This window comes from Oryzias latipes, chromosome 16 (genome assembly GCF_002234675.1).
Source record: "Oryzias latipes chromosome 16, ASM223467v1".
NCBI lineage: Eukaryota > Metazoa > Chordata > Actinopteri > Beloniformes > Adrianichthyidae > Oryzias > Oryzias latipes.
Window position 1 is genome coordinate 1,048,243 of NC_019874.2, and position 21,703 is coordinate 1,069,945.

General features: G+C 47.2%; 3 protein-coding genes across 5 annotated transcripts; all 3 read right to left on the bottom strand.

The window, feature by feature from the left end:
• On the bottom strand, window positions 1-3,037 carry LOC101163399 (zinc finger protein 2). Of its 2 annotated transcripts, none has more exons than XM_023964370.1 (3): window positions 2,757-3,037; window positions 2,405-2,666; window positions 1-1,507 (listed from the first exon to the last, which is right to left on the bottom strand). In XM_023964370.1, the coding sequence occupies exons 1-3, from the start codon at window positions 2,769-2,771 to the stop codon at window positions 114-116; spliced, it is 1,671 nt and encodes a 556-aa protein (XP_023820138.1). In that variant the 5' UTR covers window positions 2,772-3,037; the 3' UTR covers window positions 1-113. The 2 variants fall into 2 exon arrangements, with proteins under 2 accessions (XP_023820138.1, XP_023820139.1); XM_023964371.1 differs by lacking the exon at window positions 2,757-3,037 and adding an exon at window positions 1,750-1,816 and having other exon boundaries at window positions 2,405-2,518.
• A 1,476-nt stretch (window positions 3,038-4,513) lies between these two features.
• On the bottom strand, window positions 4,514-16,319 carry LOC101163156 (myoneurin). The gene is made up of 4 exons (XM_004086672.4): window positions 16,010-16,319; window positions 15,395-15,917; window positions 6,305-7,272; window positions 4,514-5,851 (listed from the first exon to the last, which is right to left on the bottom strand). The coding sequence occupies exons 2-4, from the start codon at window positions 15,906-15,908 to the stop codon at window positions 5,090-5,092; spliced, it is 2,244 nt and encodes a 747-aa protein (XP_004086720.1). The 5' UTR covers window positions 15,909-15,917; window positions 16,010-16,319; the 3' UTR covers window positions 4,514-5,089.
• Window positions 16,320-16,746: 427 nt separating this feature from the next.
• Window positions 16,747-20,367, bottom strand: LOC101155175 (zinc finger protein 668). 2 transcript variants are annotated; one of them, XM_004086647.4, is made up of 5 exons: window positions 20,220-20,367; window positions 19,514-19,675; window positions 19,326-19,441; window positions 18,449-18,592; window positions 16,747-18,324 (listed from the first exon to the last, which is right to left on the bottom strand). In XM_004086647.4, exons 2-5 carry the CDS (start codon window positions 19,656-19,658, stop codon window positions 17,479-17,481), a joined length of 1,251 nt encoding a protein of 416 aa, XP_004086695.1. In that variant the 5' UTR covers window positions 19,659-19,675; window positions 20,220-20,367; the 3' UTR covers window positions 16,747-17,478. The 2 variants fall into 2 exon arrangements, with proteins under 2 accessions (XP_004086695.1, XP_020557518.1); XM_020701859.2 differs by having other exon boundaries at window positions 20,320-20,344.
• Window positions 20,368-21,703: the final 1,336 nt, after the last annotated feature.

Consider the following 21,703-nt stretch of genomic DNA (forward strand, 5'->3'; position numbering starts at 1 on the left):
TTTTCTTCAGAGTGGCTCTTTAATGTGTTACAGCAAATGGATGCTTTTGGTAAAGAACGTTGGAAATATAACTTTTATATGAACTTAATTCTAAAATGACTGACATAGAACTCTCAGACTGCCTCTCTGGTACTGAACTCTTCCCTCTGCTCCTCTTCCTCCTCCTCCTCCTCCCTCCTCTCATGGGAGTAGTGCTCCAGAGTCTGGTGTCTGTTCCTGGAGGGGGCATCTTTGAAACACAGCCCACAGTCCTCGCACGCGTACAGGAGTCCAGCTTTGTGCCTGCTGCCTCCTTCTCTGGGTGATCTGCCCTCAGCTCCACTGAGAGCGGCGGAGCCCGGAAGAGAGGAGGAACCCGGAGGAGCCGGTGTGTGGGAGGCCGGGTCTGGACGGTTATGTGAGGTCCTCGGGCGCCCAGGGGAACAAGCTGCCTCCCCGGTGTGCTCCTCAGTCAAGCCGTGGACCGTCCGATAGTGGAAGCGAATCCCAGAGTGGTTGGAAAAGCCTTTTCCGCAGAGGCTGCAGAGGAAGGGTCTCTCTCCTGTGTGAATGCGGACGTGGATCTTCAGAGCTCCTGACTGGGTGAAGCACTTTCCACAGTGGCCGCAGCGGTAGGGCTTCTCCCCCGTGTGGATTCTCTGGTGGGCCCGGACGCCTGCCAGATTGGGGAACCCCCTATCGCAGAAGCTGCATGCATACGGCCTTTCACCCGTGTGGGTCCGCCTGTGGATTTTCAGGGCCCCCGACTGACTGAAGCCTTTCCCGCAGTCGGGGCAGCTGTAGGGCCGAGCCCCCGTGTGCACGTTGAGGTGGATGCGCAGGTTGCTGTGGGAGTTGAAGGCCCTCCCACACTCCGTACAAAGGAAGCCGTGCGGCTTGTGGGCATGCTCCGCGCGCTGGTGCTGCAGCAGCTGTGACGGCCTGGAAAAAGAGGCCATGCAGTGCATGCAGGGATGCGGCAGCAGAGGCCGCCGCCCCCTCGCCTCTTGCTCCTCCGCCTGTTTGTGCCGGGGGGGCCCGAAGGAACAGGGGCAGGACAAACAGCTGAGGGGAGCCGAAAGCTGAGGACATGGCAGGCAGGATGTCAAGGCACAGTGGTGGTGATGGAAATGATGATGGGTGTGAGAAAAAGGGGGGTCTGTGCCTTCCTGACTCCCCAGAACCTGGGAGCAGGTCCTCAGGCCTTGATGGCAGCAGAAACACGGAAACACGGAGAGTTGGGATAAAGAGCACGGGGGGGCCCTGGAAGGAGGAGTGTTGGAGCTTTGCTGCTCGCTCCCAGTTCTGTCAGCGTCCTCCACCTGCGGTGGGCTGCTCCGCCTGGACTTCAGCTCTGAGCTGCTGCTGCTGCCAGCGGGAACGGTGGTGTCCGGTGAGCACATGCTGCTGGGGTCTTTGGGCTGGCAGGCTGACTCTGACTGCAATGCCTGCAGGGGGCAGACGGCCTCACAGGACGACGCAGAGCTGGAATATGGGCAGCTGGGACACGTGCAGGTGTGATGCAAATCTGCCAAACAAATAGAAAGAAACAGCAAAAAATATGCTATAAAGATATTTATCTATTAAGCTAAATTGTTGTACTTTCAATTAACTCCTTAAAGGTAAGAGAAAGCTAATTAATGCCAAAAGATTAGGTTGCAAGAGCTGCTAGAATAACTCATAAAAATGTAACTGATCAAAGCAAAAGATTTTCATAAAAATACTGCAAAGTATTTGGGAATTTTGGTTGTTTTTTGCGTCTCACATCACCTGGAATGAATAAAGGAAAATGACTGTTTGGCTTTAGCCTCGTCATCCGACAGCACTCAGTCTCCATCTGAACATAAAAAGGTCTTACATTTTTATTTTGATCCTTTTTACTTGTAGTTTCCTTTTTCGGTACATCTTGTGTTTGTTATGCTGTTGACATTTGGATAGAATAGAAATTCTATTCTATAGAGTCTCAGTCCAGTCATCTTTAAATCTATTGTAAAAATATCCCCAGTGGTCTTTTAATTATGATGATGTTATTTTTAGCCTAAATCAAATATTGATATTATGTTTCTTATTTAATATGATCTGCTTTTGCATGTTTTATTTAAAAGGTAACTTAAAAGTAATACCTGTAATGCATTACAATTCCCAGAGTCATTCTTTAAGAAAAGGGATTACTTTTAAACAAAAAGTAATCTGTAATGTATCACAGTTGGGAGGTCAGTAGCACAACACTGGCTTTCATCAAGTACAATAAGGGTTTTTGTTTAATTTTATTTTTCATTCTAATACTAACCATGAGGTAGTTTAGTATTTCAAAAACCATCAAAATGACCCAAAACAAAGTGAATCTATGGACGTTTTCAGACTGATCCACTTCACTTTCCGTCCATCTTTACCTACACCGTTTACCGTTCCAGGTTCCACCTACCCTCCCTTCCCGCGTTCGGGCCTCTCCTCAGCGGCTGGAGCCGTGCTAGCGGCCCGGCCTCCCGTGCTCCCGGGCCGGCCCCCCTCCTGTCCGGCGCCGCTCTGAAGGGCTGGATCGGTTCGACCGAGGCCGCCTGCTTCAGCCCCAGAGCCGCGGCCCCCCACGCAGCGCTCCGCGCGTCCATCTGGCCCTTAGGGGGGGCTCCGGATGAGAGGAGGTCCCCGATGAACTGATGCATGTCCGCCCAGGAACACGGAGCCTGCTGCGGGGGCACAGAGGGGGTGAGAAGCGAGGCCGCGTGCGCGAACCTCCCGCCGCTCCGTGCGCGTTACAGCGACAGACTCCCACTTACCAGGTCTTTGTCCATGGAGGCAGAAACGACGCGTCACTCTGCCGGTTTCACGAGAAACGACGTTTTAAGACAACGGAGACCATTTAGAGACACGTGTCACTACATGTTTATACATCCCGGCTTAACACGACCGATATACATGCACGAAAAACACATTTATTTATGTACACACTCCTCAGTTCAAATAAACCGTCAACATTTTTTTATTTCCGGGTTATTGAAACCACGTGACAATATTTCCCATTTTAACCCTTACCTTCAAAAATAGATGACGTGATGACGTCATCCAGCAAACCTCAACCTTTGTGTTTTTTATTGATTTTATCACAAATGAACTTTACTGTCTGTTTTTAAAAAAATGTAAAACATTCAAACAAATTGAAACGTATCTCAGTAACATCTCCAAAAGTGTTCATCAGAAAGCTTTATGTTTATATGAAAGTTGTAGAAACCGGAATGTTTTTATGTTAAATGCATGTAATATGTATTCTCCCCTGGCATATCTATTTTGTAAAATCGTGTTTTGTATTGTACTTCCGTTTTGTATAATAAAGTTTTTTTTTTTAAAGTAAAACATTTCACTAGTTATATGTTCATTTTTGGTTCAGGAAATTAATTTAGACAAGTCTTATCCAAAAAAGTATGCAGAGTATTATGTTTCTTTATGGAAAAAAAAAATTTAAAACACAAAAATTAAAAATTAAAACACATCCTAAACTAAATGACAGCATGAAATTAAGGAAGGACTTAATTTTTTAAACAGAACATTGACTTATGTGAGTTACTGGACCTCGATAGGTTTGAGGCTAAGGAAGCGGATAACCTCAGCTTTAGGTTCCAAAAACAGAGGAAGGTTAAGTTGCCATAGGATAGACCCAAGAAATTAGGTTGAATAAAGTAATTCTAATTTTAAGTTGTGTGACTACATGGAGTATCATGTTTTTAAAAATACATAACGGTTTCTGAAAATGTAAACATTTCCATTATTTTGGATAATAGTGATATTGCAAATAGAAAAAATCTAAAACTATTTCAGTTTTAGTTTTGAAATCTCATCAGACTTTTCCCAGGAACAACTAATAAAGAAGTTATTTAAAGATCCATTCTAATGAAAACTATGTTTGGTGGTTTCAACATGATCTTGTGGCATTTTTCTGATGGACATATAGAAAGAAAATTAAGCTTAAAATGGCATTTTTGAGTAATTCCTTATTGAAATTGTGAATCAGTAGCAGACAAAAAAATGGCATTAAAAAAAGGTTGATGCAGAAGTTACGCTGGGCGGAGCCTCAAGCTTCCTGCTCCGCTCTATTCTGATGCATCACTTTGGACAAATGGATCCATGAACGTCTTTATTTTCTGGAATCTGGATCTAAACTGTACGGCTGGATAGCTCAGATATTGCCTCCATTTCTGCTGCACCAGTAATGCTAGGTTGGGGGTGGAAGGGGCTATAGGCTAGCTGGAGACAGAGAGCTCTCAGTAGAAGGAAGGGGGGCACCAATCTTTTGCGGCACCAGTCCCACCCAAAGCTCAGAGGTGAACTTCTGATGAACTCCAGCTTCTCTGCAGAAACTAGGTCCAAGAAAACAACACAGGTTGATTTGATTCATCTAAAAAAAGGCATAGTCTTAATTAAAAGACTGCTGGGAATACTTTTAAAATAGTTTAACAGATAAATAAAGCCATTTTAGCAAACCTCTGTAGAAAAGGTTTTCATTTGGTTTTAGTTTTCTTCCAAGAAATGTCCACACGTGTGCTTTCTCCGGATAAATATTTATTGGCCTCAAGAAAACAGACATCATTGCAGAAAAGTGTAAACTCCAGGAACCAATGTTTTAAATGTTTATAGAAAACAAGAAAAAAACCTCAACACATCCAAAAGGACAGAGGGTTTTGTTTCACGTACCAGGAAAGCATGGAAGGAAGGTTAGTTATTGCAGAGATCCCACACACACTGCATAGTCTTTTCAGTTTAGAAAGTTCAGAATGAAAAATGGAATGTTTGATATTCACAGAAGAACAATCCTAAATATGTTCAGGTCCAATAATTTAACAGTCTATCCATGCTAGTGTCAAAAGGAGGGCTAAAAATACTTAGCTTTTAACGGAAACTGTGTAAAAAGGATTTGTTAATATAACAAATGGACACAATCCCAAAGACAAGTCAACAAATGTAGTGCATTTGTGAATGGAGCTTCCATGACGACTTTGACCTGAAGGACTGGTAATGTGCTTCATCTTCATCATCAGTAGTGGCTGTGTAACATCAGTGCCATTTTTGGTTTGTGTGCTTATTGCAAACTAAAGTTCTTCTCACTCCTGCTCCTTCTTTATGCATCCGGGTCCTTTTTGAATTCGTCCTTCAGCCGCATGTCTTCCAGCTGGCTGCAGCGGGTCGATGAGGCACCAGGATGGAGATGGGACTGGTCTTCTCTCTTAACATCTCCTCCTGGTCCAGGGAAAGCGGTTCTGGCATTAAGAAGCGACAGAACTATGGGGTACCTTTGAAGGCGCTTCGCTTCAGAACACGGGTCCATCTTTTTTCCGTCTATTTCAACTTGATGGCTGTTAGGTTCTTTAAATTCTGGCCTTTCAGGACAGATGGACTGCCCTGAGACTTCACATTCCTCCGGCTCACTTTTAACTGGAAGGAGAGGAACACCGGAGAGCTGCAGCTCAGTCGAGTTGCGCTTTTTGGACAAATCCAGAGGGGCCGTTTCATCGTCCTTGATGTCCATTATCTGCTCAAATGGAGAGTTTGGCTGCACTCTGAGGGCTGCTTTCACGCCCAAAAGTTCAGCTTGAGAAACCGGCGAGGGAGATGCTTGAGGCAGAGTCTGTATTGGTTCAAATGACAGTGTCTGAGGGATGGAAGGGAGGGGCAGCTCGTTGGTTTGACAGACGGGTAGAAACAAGACGAGGTTTGCACCGGGAGGCGGCTGCTTGTCCAGAGTGAGCCTCCAAAGCCCATCAGAGGAGTTAGGAGTGTGGGATTCTGGGATATGCTTGGACGCAGGATCAGGAGCGCCGGCTGATTTAGAAAGCAGCTTCTTTTTCTCACAAAGAGACTTTGTGTGCTTCTTGGTGGCACTCTGAAACAAACAAAATACATGAAACTGCATTGCTTTAGAATAAAGTCAGGAGAGGTTTGCACACCATCCTGCATGCACCACCTTATCTCTGGTAGAAAAGACAGAAGAGTAGTTGAAAAGTAACTACCATATTTTTCTAAGTAAAAGTCACGCTTTCTGGTCGGGGGTGCAACTTGTGTCATTATTAGAACTAAATGGGCTCATGTGTTTGTTACTTTCCCACTAGAGGGCGCTGTAGGTGTGGGTGTCGGTATTTGCCACTCAGAGTAACGCTGGGTTTGGTGGAATTGTTCCTCTTTGTGCCTTCAAGCCTCAAATCTGTTTAGCTGGAGTAAACTAATGCTAGCCATTTTTTTACTTAACTAAAAGTGACAATAAATAAATAATTTTTTTGTTAAATCTGCCAGCATGGCATGCATGATGCACTAAAACAATGAAACGCTCCTAACTCACCGAAGCCTGCGAGGTTTTCCCGCATGTTTTCAGGTGGCCGTCGTAATTCTGCTGATGGGGGAAGCCCAGCCCACACGCCTGACAGAAACACGGCGACTGGCCGGCGTGGCCCCCCATGTGGGACATCAACAGTAAGGCAGACCTGAACCCTTTCCCACATTCAGCACACTTCAGCACCCTCTGGTGAGCGCCGGCGTGCTTCTTCAGCTCTTCTGACGTGTCAAATCTCTGCCCGCACTCCAAACACCGGATCTCGTCTGTTTTCTGGTTGGGCTCCTGGTGTCCCCAGCAGCCCGTGTCCTTTTTGTGCTGCTGGAAATCCTCCTGGTTAAGGAACTTCCTCAGACACGCCACACAGTGGATACGCTGGGGTTCACACTTGTGCTGGCGGTACAGCTTTGCCAGACGGAAGTGGCAGCGGCAGCGAACACAGGTGTAGGGCAGCAGGCCCAGGTGTGAGAAGCTGTGTTTTAGCAGGGCGTTCCTCTTGGTGAAGGTCTCGGAGCAGTCCGTGCATTTGAAGTTGTGAAGGCACCTCTTCTTCATGTGACGCGCCAGCGACTTTTCTGAAGGGAAGTTGCGGCCACACACTTCACACAGGATGTTGACCATGCACTTGTGCAGCTCCACATGCTTTTCACACGCGCTCAGAGAGGTAAAGACGCGCTTGCACAGGTCACACTCGTAAAAGACGTCCTCCAGGTGGGCTGCTGACAGGTGGCTGTTGAGAAGGTCCTGGGAGCTGAAGCCAGTCAAGCAGATGCGACACCAGTGGCACTCCGCCTTGGTCTTGGCATGCGTGCGCAGGTGCAAGCGGTAGCTGTAGATCTGACAAAAGCGTTTCCCACACTCCGCACAGCAGTATGGGCGTGCCCCCGTGTGCAGATTCATGTGGTCCTGGAGCTTGAACTTGGAGGACAGCTGGAGATTGCAGACCGTGCAGTGGAAATTACTGGAATGACTCACATCTGGGGAAAAAAGAAAAGACAATACTGTATCAGAAGCTGTTATTGGTGTTTTAACATGTTCTTGTGATGAAAGAAAGAAAATTAAGTTGTTTTTCTGAGTATTTCTGTATTCAAATAGTAAATCAGAAGCAGATGAAAAAGATACTATTGGAAAGAGATCGTATTTGTGATGTAGAGAATATGCATAACCCCCTTATGATAAGTAATAACAAGGACCCGATTACGTCGCCCGGATTGGCGTCACCGGGGCCCCGCTCTGGAGCCAGGCCCAGGGTCGGGGCTCGCAGGCGAGCGCCTGGTGGCCGGGGCTCTTCCCACGGGCCCCGGTCGGGCACAGCCCGAAGGAGCGACGTGGGACCACTCTCCCATGGGCCCACCACCCGTAGGAGACCTCAAAAGGGGCCGGTGCAATGTGGTTTGGGTGGCAGTCGAGGGCGGGTGCCTCGGCGGCCCAAACCCCGATCATGGAACCTGGCTTTTGGGACATGGAATGTCACCTCTCTGGGAGGGAAGGAGCCTGAGCTGGTGCGAGAGGTTGAGAGATACCGTCTAGATATAGTCGGGCTCACCTCCACACATGGCCTGGGCTCTGAAACTCAGTCCTTAGAGAGGGGTTGGACTCTCTACCACTCTGGAGTTGCCCGAGGTGAGAGGCGGCGGGCTGGCGTGGGCTTACTCGTGAGCCCCCAGCTCAGCCGCCAAGTGTTGGAGTTCACACCGGTGGACGAGAGGGTCATGTCCCTCCGCCTCCGGGTGGGGGACAGGTCTCTAACTGTGGTTTCGGCTTACGGGCCGAACAGCAGTTCGGAGTACCAGGCCTTCTTGGTGTCTCTCGAAAGGGTACTGGAAAGTGCCCCAAAGGGGGACTCCATTGTCTTCCTGGGGGACTTCAATGCCCACGTGGGCAATGACAGTGGCACCTGGAGAGGTGTGATTGGTAGGAACGGCCCCCCTGATCTGAACCCGAGTGGTGTTTTGTTATTGGACTTCTGTGCTCGTCATAGTTTGTCCATAACGAACACCATGTTCGAGCACACGGGTGTCCATCAATACACCTGGCATCAGGACACCCTAGGCAGGAGGTCAATGATCGACTTCGTAGTTGTTTTAGGCGACCTTCGGCCCTGTGTCTTGGACACTCGGTTGAAGAGAGGGGCGGAACTGTCCACCGATCACTACCTGGTGGTGAGTTGGATTCGCTGGCGGGGAAGGAGGCCGGAAAGACTTGGAAGACCCAAACGTACTGTGAGGGTCTTCTGGGAACGTCTGGCTGAGCCCTCCGTCAGGGAAGTCTTTAACTCCTACATCCGGGAGAACTTCAAGCAGGTACCGAGGGAGGCTGGGGACATTGAGTCCGAGTGGACCATGTTTTTCCACCTCCATTGTCTCTGCTGCTGCTCGGAGCTGTGGTCACAAGGTCTCTGGTGCCTGTCGCGGCGGTAACCCCCGAACCCGGTGGTGGACACCGGAAGTAAGGGATGCCGTCAAGCTGAAGAAGGAGTCCTACCAGGCCTGGCTGGCCTGCGGGACTCTAGAGGCAGCTGACAGGTACCGGCAGTCTAAGCGAGCTGCGGCCCGGACTGTTGCGGAGGCGAAAACTCGGTACTGGGAGGAGTTCGGTGAGGCCATGGAGAAGGACTATCGGTTGGCCTCGAAGAAATTCTGGCAAACCATCCGACAACTCAGGAGGGGAAAGCAGTTCTCCACAGGCACCGTTTTCAGTGCAGGTGAGGAGCTGTTGACTTCGACTGGGGACATTGTCGGGCGGTGGAAGGAGTACTTCGAGGATCTCCTCAATCCCACTGACACGCCTTCTTTTGAAGAAGCGGAGAGTGAGGACATTGGGGTGGGGCTGTCTATTACCCGGGCTGAAGTCACTGAGGTAGTCAACGAGCTCCTCGGTGGCAAGGCCCCGGGGGTGGATGAAGTCCGCCCTGAGCACCTCAAGTCTCTGGATGCTGTGGGAGTGTCTTGGCTGACACGTCTCTGCAGCATCGCGTGGCGGTCGGGAACCGTACCACTGGACTGGCAGACAGGGGTGGTGGTTCCCCTCTTTAAGAAGGGGGACCGGAGGGTGTGTTCCAACCATAGGGGAATTACACTCCTCAGCCTCCCTGGGAAAGTCTATGCCAGGGTACTGGAGAGGAGAGTCCGTCCGATAGTCGAACCTCGGATTCAGGAACAACAGTGCGGTTTCCGTCCTGGTCGTGGAACAGTGGACCAGCTCTACACCCTATCTAGGGTGCTGGAGGGATTGTGGGAGTTCGCTCATCCAGTCCATATGTGTTTTGTGGATTTGGAGAAGGCGTTCGACCGCGTCCCCCGTGGCATCCTGTGGGGGGTGCTCTGGGAGTATGGGGTCCGGGGAGCCTTACTGAGGGCTGTCCGGTCTCTGTATGACCTGAGTAGGAGCTTGGTTCGCATAGCCGGCAGTAAGTCAGACCTGTTCCCGGTCCACGTTGGACTCCGGCAGGGCTGCCCTTTATCACCGGTTCTGTTCATTGTTTTTATGGACAGAATTTCTAGGCGCAGCCAAGGGCCAGAAGGGATCTGGTTTGGGGACCACAGGATTTCCTCTCTGCTTTTTGCAGATGATGTTGTCCTGTTGGCTTCATCGAACCGGGACCTCCAGCGTGCATTGGGGCGGTTTGCGGCCGAGTGTGAAGCGGCTGGGATGAGGGTCAGCAATCTAAATCTAAATCTGAGGCCATGGTCCTTGACCGGAGAAAGGTAGTTTGCCATCTCTCGGTCGGTGGAGTGTCCTTGCCCCAGGTGGAGGAGTTTAAATACCTTGGGGTCTTGTTCACGAGTGAGGGAAGATCGGAGCGTGAGATTGACAGGCGGATCGGAGCGGCGTCCGTAGTTATGCGGTCGCTCTATCGGTCCGTTGTGGTGAAGAGAGAGCTGAGCCGAAAAGCAAAGCTCTCAATTTACCGGTCGATCTACGTTCCAATACTCACCTATGGTCATGAGCTATGGGTCATGACCGAAAGAACGAGGTCCCGAATACAAACGGCTGAAATGAGCTTCCTCCGTAGGGTGGCTGGGCGCTCCCTTAGAGATAGGGTGAGAAGCTCGGTCACCCGCGGGGAGCTCGGAGTAGAACCGCTTCTCCTCCACATCGAAAGGAGCCAGCTGAGGTGGCTCGGGCATCTAGTCCGGATGCCCCCTGGACGCCTCCCTGGAGAGGTGTTCCGGGCATGTCCCACTGGGCGGAGGCCCCGGGGAAGACCCAGGACACGCTGGAGAGACTACGTCTCTCGGCTGGCCTGGGAACGCCTCGGGGTCCCCCCAGAGGAGCTGGAGGAAGTGGCTGGGGTGAGGGAAGTCTGGGCATCTCTGCTCAGTCTGCTGCCCCCGCGACCCGGTCCCGGATAAGCGGAGGAAGATGGATGGAGAATATGCAGGTGAGCCACAAGCTCCCTGCTCTGCTCCATTCTGATGCATCCAGCTGGAGACAAATAGATCCATGAACGTCTTTGTTTTCCTCGTCTGAGCTGGAATCTGGATCAGAACTGTGGGGCTGGATGGCTCACATATTACTTACCATTTTTGTTGCATCAGTTATGTTAGCCAGGGGTTGTGAGGGGCTCTAAGCGAGTGGGAGAACATGTAAACGTATGACTGACAAGAAGTTGGGGCAGGATTGCTCTGTGCCAACGGTCACGCCCACAACCCAGAGTGGAATTTCTAATGAACTACTGCTACTCTGCAGAAACTATGTCCTGGAAAACAACACAAGTAATTAGATTTTAGCTAAAAACGTCATAATTCTAATTAAAAAACTCTTTTACAAAATATCAAAATATGATCAGAGTGGAACTTTAACCTTATAATTAGAAATGAATATAACCCAACAAACAACCATCAATATGTTTTTGATAAAACAGCTTCAAACTGACAACATTTAGACCTGAAAATGTACTAAATAGGTCTAGATCACAGGTATCAAACTTGCGGCCCGCGGTAGTTGGGGGCGTTACTGGGCATTGACAGGGCTTGAAGCAGGGAAACATTTAGAGCAGGAAACCTGACACCCCTACCCCCCCACCCCCACCCCCAACCACTTTAAGGAGTTCCTTACTGTCCTTTTTAGAAAGGGTCTATTTCATGTCCATCCATTCATCTTCCTCCACTTATCCAAGGTCCGGGTCGTAGGAGCAGCAGTCTAAGCAGAGATGCCCAGACTTCCCTCGCCCCGGCCACTTCCTCCAGCTCCTCTGGGGAAACACCGAGGCGTTCCCAGGCCAGCCCCGTCCTGGGTCTTCCCCGGGGCCTCCGCCCAGTGGGACATACCCAAAACACCTTCCCAGGGAGTAGTCCAGGAAGCATCCGGACTAGATGCCCAAGCCACCTCAACTGGCTCCTTTCAATGTGGAGGAGAAGCGGTTCTACAACGAGCTCTCCGCGGGTGATCAAACTTCTCACCATATCTCTAAGGGAGCGCCCAGCCACCCTACGGAGGAAGCTCATTTCAGCCGCTTGTATTCGGGACCTGGTTCTATCTGTCAGGACCCAGATCTCATGACCATAGGTGAGTGTTGGAATGAAGATCGACCGGTAAATTGAGAGCTTTGCTTTTTGGCTCAGCTCTCTCTTCACCACAACGGACCGATACAGTGACGGCATAACTACGGACGCCGCTCCGATCCACCTGTTAATCTCCCTCACTCGTGAACAAGACTCCAAGATATTTAAACTCCTCCACCAGGGCAGGGGCACTTCACCCACCGAGAGATGGCAAACTACCTTTCAAACTACTATCCAGAGACTTAAGGTACTTAGGGTGGACTTTGTCCACTCCCAGAGCCTTGCCACTGAGGAACTCATTGACTACCTCACTGACTTCAGCTTGGGTGATAGACAGCCTCACCCCGAAGTCCTTCAAGGCCAACCGATAGTCCTTTCTCCATGGCCTCACCGAACTCCACCCAGGACCGAGTTTTTGCCTCCACAACAGTCTGGGCTGCAGCTCGCTTAGATTGTACCTGTCGGCTGCCTCTGGAGTCCCACAAGCCAGCCAGGCCTGGTAGGAGTCTTTCTTCAGCTAGACGGTATCCCTTTTTATTTATTTATTTGTCAATATTATTGGTTTTACATTATTCTATTTTCTCTTTTGTTTACTGCTACGGTAATACACCAATGACCCACTTCTGGGATCAATAAAGTACTTTTCATTCTGATTACTTCCGGTGTCCACCACCGGGTTTGGGGGTTACCGCCTCGACAGGCACCAGAGACCGTGTGACCACAGCTCCGAGCAGCAGCAGAGACAATGGAGGTGGAAAACATGGTCCACTCGGACTCAATCTCCAAACCTCCCTCTGTACCTGTTTGAAGTTCTCCCGGATGTGGGAGTTAAAGACTTCCCTAACGGAGGGCTCAGCCAGACGTTCCCAGCAGACCCTCACAGTACGTTTGGGTCTTCCAAGTCTTTCCGGCCTCCTTCCCTGCCAGTGAATCCACTCACCACCAGATAGTGATCAGTCGACAGCCCTGCCCCTCTATTTACCAGAGTGTCCAAGACACAAGGTCATCTGAAACAACTACAAAGTCGATCATTGACCTCCTGCCTAGGGTGTCCTGATGCCAGGTGTATTGATGGACACCCTTGTGCTCGAACATGGTGTTCGTTATGGACAAACTATGACGAGCACAGAAGTCCAATAACAAAACACCACTCAGGTTCAGATCAGGGGGGGCATTCCTACCAATCACGCCCCTCCATAACCCTCTCGTCCACTGGGGTGAACTCCAACACTTGGCGGCTGAGATGGGGGCTCACGAGTAAGCCCACACCAGCCCGCCGCCTCTCACCTTGAGCAACTCCAGAGTGGTAGAGAGTTCAACCCCTCTCTAAGGACTGAGTTTCTGAGCCCAGGCTATGAGTGGAGGTGAGCCCAACTATATTTAAAAGGTCTCTCAACCTCTCGCACCAGCTCAGGCTCCAGAGAGGTGACGTTCCATGTTCCAAAAGCCAAGTTCCATGACTGGGGTTTGGGCCGCCGAGGCACCCGCCTTCGACTACCACCCAAACCCATGTCGCTCCTTCGGGCTGAGCCCGACCGTGGCCAGTGTGAAGACCCCTGGTCACCAGGCCCTCGCCTGGGGGCCCCAACCCTAGGCCTGGCTCCAGAGTGGGGTCCCGGTGACGCCAATCCAGGCAACGTAATTGAGTCCTTGATTTTTCTTGTCATCAGAGAATTCTGAACCACTCTTTAACTCGTCACCCAGGATCTGTCTGTTATTGGAGACCCGACCAAGGGCTTTAGCCTTGGTATGAGCTATGTTATTATATCTTTTATAGTTATTTTAATGTTTTGAAATGTATGTAGCCTATTTTTTTAATCAATAGGTATTTTAATTGATCACTTTAACTACAAAAACCATCAAGACACCGTTTCCCACAATGCATTGGTTTGTAGTCATGCAGGCGCTCGCAGTCAGCGCAGAACTAAATTTCCAGCTGCGTTTGATGGGTTGGCGCCTTGCTTGCACCCCTTTTCTCGCTATATTTTGTGATGATTGACAGGTGACATTGGAGCAAAAACATAGGTTGCACACCAGGTGATCTGTGCAGCGTTTTGTCCACCTGGGTGATCTCAAACACGCTTATTGTGCATCTTGGCTGCCCTTATTTGGTGTTGCCAACATGAATTTCCATCAGTTTTTGAGCCTCTCTTTGATCTCAGGTATCTGTAACGATTGTTCTGATCTCCAGTGAACAGCACCCGGTCTTTTATAAACCACAGTTTGAATTCAACTATGAAAATATAGGAGTGGCTGACTGGCTACTATAAAATGACTTGTGACCGGGGTTAAATGTGTAGAAGTCATAAGAAAGAAAATTTTAAAAAATGATTACTGAATTTTTTTTCTCTTACAGATATGCGTTTTAAAGAGCAAACTTAAAAAAACATTCAACACAGACTCAAAATTGGAGCACATATTCTCTGACTTCTCCATCTTCAATTTCAATAAGTCCAAGTCCAGTCCAGATTTCCTGTCAATCATCTTCATCCACACTGAGGGTCTCAGCTATTTGGGAGGAAGTGCTGCCAAGTGTCCAGCAGTGAGAAGAAGACAAGAGAGGCCGTGTTCAGAAGAACCATTGAATGATTTACAGGACTGTAGAATTGGAGTCTTCTTTTGTGTTTAATAGTTATATTAAACAGTGTTAACTGAACTGTGTTAATAAGGATGTTTAAATTAGAAAACAGTAGATATAGAAGACTAAATAAACAGAAACATATTACTGATTTACTTGTTGATTTTTTATTTAGATTTTATTTGTTGAGAGTTTTATACGTAAATTTTGTACAGAAAAAAGTTAATATTAGAGTATAGTATAGTACATGTTCCATGTATTTTTACTACCAAAGAAGGGATGTACCCGAGGAAGATACACACAACTTGTTTCCACCAGGGTCCTTGTTCATCTTATTTCATGTTATAAAATATAGTAAAAAGTCTGAGAAGGTTGGATTTTTTACATTTTCTGATTCAAACTGGCATTGGCTCTCAGATACTAACACGTGTCACGTGTGTGCACGCGCTGCAGTTCCGGCCCAGCCTCAGCCAGGCCCTGCCTTCAGTGGCCCCCAGGTAAATTGAGTTTAAGACCCCTGGTCAACAAAACTTTTTGTGATGATTAACTCTGAAGCCATCCCTGTGTAACAGGTGTAGATTTGTTTAGGTTGATGTTATTGACCAGCACAAGTGATGGAAATTCATGATGGCCACACGTTAAATGTGCAGCAACATGCACATTGCTCGCACGTATTTTAAGTGCATCCAAGCATGGATTTTAAAAACAAGCTTAGAGTTAAAGTACCATTATCTGTCAGGCACCTAGGAGTGTGAAATGCGTATCAGCATTTGATCCATCCCCTGGAGGAGCGGTAAGCCGCAGAAACAGCCGCCCTCAGGCACTATTTGGTGGTTTAACCCTAACCTGCAACTCTAACCGTAACCCTAACCCTAACCCTTCCTCTGGGTCTGTGCGGCTGAGAAAAGGGTTCAGGGCTGGACGCACGGATTTGGAAAATGACGTGTGACAACATTTGGGGTGACAAGTGTGTCAAAAATACAACAGAAATGGTCTGTTCTGTCAAGTTATTACCATTGCTGAGCTCTTCTTCTTCCTCGTTATCTTCATCATCCAGCTCCTCCTCCTCGTACATGTCTGACACTTCACTGTCGTCAGACTCATCCTCAGCCTCCGGCGCCTCCGTGGATTCCTCCTGCGTGGATTTCTCGTCAGCTGCCTCCCCGCCGTCCTGCTCCCCGGTGGTCCTCTGGGAGGGGTCCTGGGCACCTCCCTCTTCCTCCTCCTCGGCATCTCCAGCGGAGGAACCGTTGACGCTCTGGTCCTCCTGAAGACCCGGGGATCTTCTTGCCCGCTTGAGGGCAGATGTTTCTGACAGACGGGGTGACATTCTGCTTCGACTGACGTCAGAGGGCAGTTTCACCGCCTCCCCCTCCCGACCAGCTTTCGGTCCTCTCCGTTTCAGCGGGGCTGCGGGTGAGGAGGGGGAGGATGGGAGCAACCGGGCAGACCGTCTCAGGGAGGTCTGCTCCGGTAGCAGGACGTCCGGGAGTCCCCGTTCTGTCAGCCGGATGCCCTTCGTGGACATGACTGCTGGCTGAGGACGACAGTTATGACACGCGCAGGTGTTCAGCGTCAGCTAATTGCCACGTACAACATTCACAAGTGATAGTAAATATTTGCGCTCACTGCTCTGGTGACTACATCCGCATTCCTGCTCTCCGTCCTGTTCAAACTTTGGTGATGCCTTCACCTGCAGCGACACACCTTCAGGTCTGCTGGAGCCGAGACGAGAGCTTGAGGACGTTTACGCTCAACTGGACGGTTTTTACTGGAGAAAAGGGCTTTTTTATGCATATATGATACTTAAACCCTACGAGAACACGTGTTTGCTTATAGTTTGAAATAATAAACTAAAATCAACTACAGAGCAGGTTAGCAACCCTCGGTTCTTTCGATGGCAAATCCAAGACTGGTAGAAACAACAAAAGGCAAATGTAAAACGGCGGCTGCAGAGTCTGAGGACACCTAGCGTCTGGGGGTGGTATTACACATCGGCGCTCTGAACTGGTTTCACTTTTGCAGGATTTCAAGTGTGACAAAAGCAATTTAAATATCCATTAAAAATGTTTAAATAAGGTACTTTCTACAAGGCGAATGATAAAATTAACTTTAATGCGGTATAAACGAAGTTAAAATACTCAAGTGATGACAGTAAAGGCCACGTAAATAAAAACTGTATAATCCTTATACAAGCTACAAGAATATGGGTTCTCTACCAATCGAAACACAATTTACGATATTTACATATTAAAATAAGTTTAGCTTTTTTCTTAAATAAAAAGCCGTTTCCAGTGTTTATAAACATTTTACCTTCTGCATTTTTTTTCCATTGACTCACGAGAAGAGAAGATTCGTGACGATGCTTTTTTCGTCCCTCATGATAACAAGATTTATTACTGTTTTTACAGTGTTCACAAACATTGCAGTGAAAAACCAACCCGATGAGTGGAAAAAAAGGACTTTACACGCTTCCTTCTGGAGTTAAGGTCATAAAAGAGGATAGCAAGTGAAACACTAGCTTAGAAGAGAAAAACTTTCAAGAATCACTTTGAACCTAAAAACAAATCAAATTTTCAATGGATCATTTCTGTCCACAAGCTAACCAGCCAAAATCACTTCTGAATTACTTCATTGTTTAAAATGTTTTCCTATGTTATTTAATTTATGAAGCAACGTAACAAAAACAAACATAACCAGGAAGCTGTACACATCTCTTTGAAGAAACTGTCTAAATAATCCAAACATATCTACTCAGCATCTAATAGACTTTAGCCATCTTTTCTGGGGAACTGTTCTGTTTCAACCACAAAGTACAACACACACTAATTTAAAAAAAAGAAAAAGAAATTGTTTAATTTTTTTACAAATGATCTATTCATGACAAAATGTGGGTTTAAACACTTGATTAGTCAATTCATGAGGCATCTGTACAAAAACTCAATGATCAATCCAACAATCTGCTAAAACTGGATTCTCCAGAAACATCTTGACTACAGAGTCTCTTCAGTTTAAAAGAAAGAAAAAGAGGGGAGACACCTTGATGCTAAAAGATTGGAGGAAGAAAAAAGCCTTTCCTGCAGATCCCAGCGTCTAAATTATCTCTTGGTACTTGGGTTTTCAGCTTCTTCCTCTGGGTGGCTCTTCTGGTGAGCTTTTAAGGTGCGCTCACGGCTGAAGCTCTTTCCGCAGGTCGGACAGGAGAAGCGGCCCACGGCGTGCGCCCGGGACATGTGGGCGTCCAGCTGTTCAGGCCGAGCGAAGCTCTCCTCACATTCCTCACAGGGGTGGGCTTTCCGGGGGGCGTGTTTCTCTTTCTTGTGAGCGCGGAGCTGAACCAAGCCGGGGAAAGTGAGTTCACAGTCAGGACAGGGGTGCTGACGGGCAGGAGCGGCGTCGCCTTTAGGTTTCTTCTCGTTCGTCGAGGCTTGGCCGTCTTCTTCAGAACTTTTCTTATCTTCCGTTTCGGTTTTTAGCACGGCTTTAGGCGGACGGCCTCGTTTTGCTATGCCCGCTTTTCCCTTTTCTTCTGCAGGGGCAGCTGCCGCCTCTGGTGTACTGCTGGCCTTCTCCTCCGCCTCCTCTGGCACTTTAGACTCCTCCTTCTTTTTTCGCTTCCCTTTCACTTCGCCGCTGGCCGGATCCTCCACTTTGGCGGGTCTCCCGCGTTTCTTGACTGGGGAAGCACTGCCATTGCACTGTTGCCCTTCGGGGTACTTCTCCTGGTGTGCTAGGAGCTCGGCTTCAGCCTCAAAGCCCTGACCGCATTTCTTACAGCAATGCGTTTTGGTGGAATCCTCTGGCAGCTCCGCCGCCTCCACGTCTGGGCGAGGATGTTGGGTCAACCGATGAGCTCGCAGCAATCCGGCACTACGGAAAGTTTCATCGCAATCTTTACAACACAGCTGTCTCTCTGGACACACTTGTCTTCTATGGGATGTGAGCTGAAAAAGTGAAATAAATAAAAAAAGAATACAGGAATAATGAGTGTAACCGAAGATCTATTCTACAAAAACAAAGCAGGAGCTGTCAGGATAATGTGCTCTGGCCTAAATGACAGGTTCTCACCTCAGAGAAGGTTTTAAAGCTCTCCTTGCAGTGAACACATTTAAAGGGCTTGTCGTCTTTGCTGTGCGTCGGCTGATGTTGTGTTAGTTCCTCTGATGACTGAAATGTGCGGTCGCACACGTAACACGTAAACAGTGTGTTTCCCTGTGAAAAACATGAGAGAGTGCCAATTAAAAGACAATAAAGAAAAACAAGAAGCTAAATCAATACATTTAGTGGTTTTAACTTGTGTAGCATAATATTTTGATGTTTTAACTTAAAACAAAAACACACTTCTTGTATATAATATGTATGAGCCGAATTTCCAAATATTTAACATCACAGTAAATCAAGAAAACAGGAAGTTTAAAAAAAGTAGACTGTCGTAAAATAAAAATTAAAAAAGCATTTAATTGTAAGACTTTAAAAATATGAACTAAATATAAATGGGGGGAAGGAATAACTTTAAAGACCCACTCAGTAGAACATAAAACCTTCAAATGTCATTTCTGAGTATTTGTTGATAGTGCATCAGCAGCAGAGGAAACATTTTAAATTAAAATGTCTGGTCTGAGCTGAATCTGGATCTCAACTGTTCGGCTGCATCGCTCCAATACTGCTCACCATTTCTGTTAGGTTGGGGGTGTGAGGGGCTGTAAGCTAGTGGGGGGGGGGGGGGGGGCATGTAAACAGATGGATGATGGTAAGGGGGTGGCACCACAATCGCCCCGCCCACAACTCAGGCAAAATTCAAATGAACTCCTGCCGCTCAGCAGAAACCATGTCCCAGAAAATGTCTTTATGCCTGAAACAGCATAAGCTAAATGAAAAGACCACTGGGGACGTGTTTCCAATAGATGACACATGATGGAGGGGGGGTCTGTGGGGGGGTGAGTACCTGCTGCAGCTGCTGCTTGTATTCCTCTCGGTGGCTCTTCTTCATGTGCCTCTCCTTGGCTTTGGCGTTGCAGAACGTGATAAAGCACTGAAAACACTGCAGGTTTTCATGTTGATCTGTGAATAAAGGATCAGATTCAGGCCTCGTTGGTGACCCAAAGCCAAGCAGACAGCAGCAGCATCGCTTACAAGGCTGAACAGAAGGAGGTGGGGGTCCGTTGTAGGCGGTGGGTCTGTACGGCTGTGCGGGCTTCTGTGCGGGGGCTTCAGGAGGAGGGTCCGGCACGGCCCGGCCCATCACGATGTCCTCTATGTTTAAGATATCAGACTCCATACTGCGATGCTCTGCGACTGAAAATGAAAACTTAACGGGTTGGTTTCATTTAAGAAAGTCAGACACTCAGTTTGACGAACAGCGCCTGTTGTCGCGGTGATCCAAACACCTCATTATAGACCATTACAGCATTAAACCCTCAAATTAATACTAAGAAGTTTACACAAATATATATTTGACAACAGAAAACAAAGCAAGAGACTCGATGATAGCTCCACGACTCCATCAAAACAAGTCTGAAGTTTTAGCTCAAGGTCTCGCTCAGAACGTGAAGGCCGCCTGCTAAGCTAACTAGCTCACCGCTACACAAACAAGTGCTAAATATTAAGTTTCCCGCGTAAACCACACAGACAAAAATGGTAATATGTAGAAGCATTTACTTTGCATTCATATTTGATTGACTTTCATTTATTCTGCCGCAGCTAACACCATAAATCAACTAGCATGCTTTTTGAGCGGGCTAACGTTAGCTAGCTTCCCACCGTTTAGCGCTAAAAACACCGATGCCATTCTAGAGGAGCTTCGTCATTCATCTGTTCAGACTAAGTTTGATCCACTCACCTTGAGGCTAAGCGCAGCTTCTGACTACGAAAAACAGCTGCGGTCCTCGCCGTGATCGCAAAACTATCAGAATAATAGAATCGAAGTGGGCATCCGTTACCTGCTGACCGCTCTTTCAGGGAGTTAGACTGAAAGAGTTGTCCCTAGACATAGAACCAAAAGATCGACAACTTCCTGGATGGAGGGGGGACTAGTCAAGATGGCGGGGGTTTGTGCTGCTTTCTGTCAAGTGTATGTTTTTATTTTCACATAAAAACCTACAATCGTCATATAATACACGGGAATGGCTTTACTGTTCTTGTTAAGAAGCAGTTTTACTCTTCTTGGGGGGGGGGGGGGGGGGGGGGGTCATGCTTTCTGAAAAACAGAGCACTGGACAAAAACTCTCTCATCGTTACCATAAAGTAACGGGTATTTTTTCGTGCACGTTAACTGTTATAAGTAATGGTAAAAATCGGAAGCACTTTAATGACAAAAGTAAAAGAAAACTGAAAAATAGGTAGTCTTCGTAGCATGAACATTCTATGTAACGTGGTTCTATGTCGTGTTTATCACGTGACCAGAAAGAACTTTTTAAAATTATGTTGATGATTTTAATATTTACTTAAAACTGCTTGATCAAAGGTAATGACATAATTTGCTTGAAATTGAGTTAAAACATGATTTTACTTTTTCTAATAAAAGAAAATAAAAACAGAAAAAGGTATTTTTAAATAAAAGAACAAACAGTTTAATAAGCACCTGTGTCAATGAATCTAACACAAGGCATTTTTAACACAATCCTTCAACAATTAGGCAATTTTCTTTAGATTTAAATGAAATGTTGTTTCTACTTTTTTGCCTGTAAAAGTCCTAAAACTAACAATTCGTAAAAATTGGTTTTATAACAATTATGTAAGTCGTTGAAACACAAGAAAACTAGAAAAATGTGTTTAAAGAAATGTTTTTAAATATGCATTAAAAAGTAATGTTTTTTGTTTTTTTTGCAAAAAACACATCGACATCGAAACTTTTTCTTTTCTTGATTTTAAAACTTTTTTTCCTAAATCTGGGAAAAGTCTTGAACTTTCCGTCTCAAATGGTTGAAACGTTTAAACTTTCCAAAGGAGAAGCCAACAGCAAAGCATTTGTTCACCGGAATCCATACAGAGCGATCCAAAGTGCCTCCAAGCACAAACAGAACATTAAAACATGTTGACAAAGATTACACATAAATCACCGGATGAAGCTCGCCGAGGCCCCTGGGATTCAAACCCGGGTCTGCCATGCCCCAGTCCTACATCAGCCAACAGAGCCATCCAGCTGCTATTACACACACATCTGCACTATTCTTATTTAATATTATTCTAAAAGTCATGATTACACATAAACCAGTATAATTATTCATTTTAAAATAAGATCAAATGAGTAGAGTGCAGATTAAAGGTTTTCAGACACTGATTTAAACAATATAACATTCAGCCTGAACAAGACATTTTTTTACT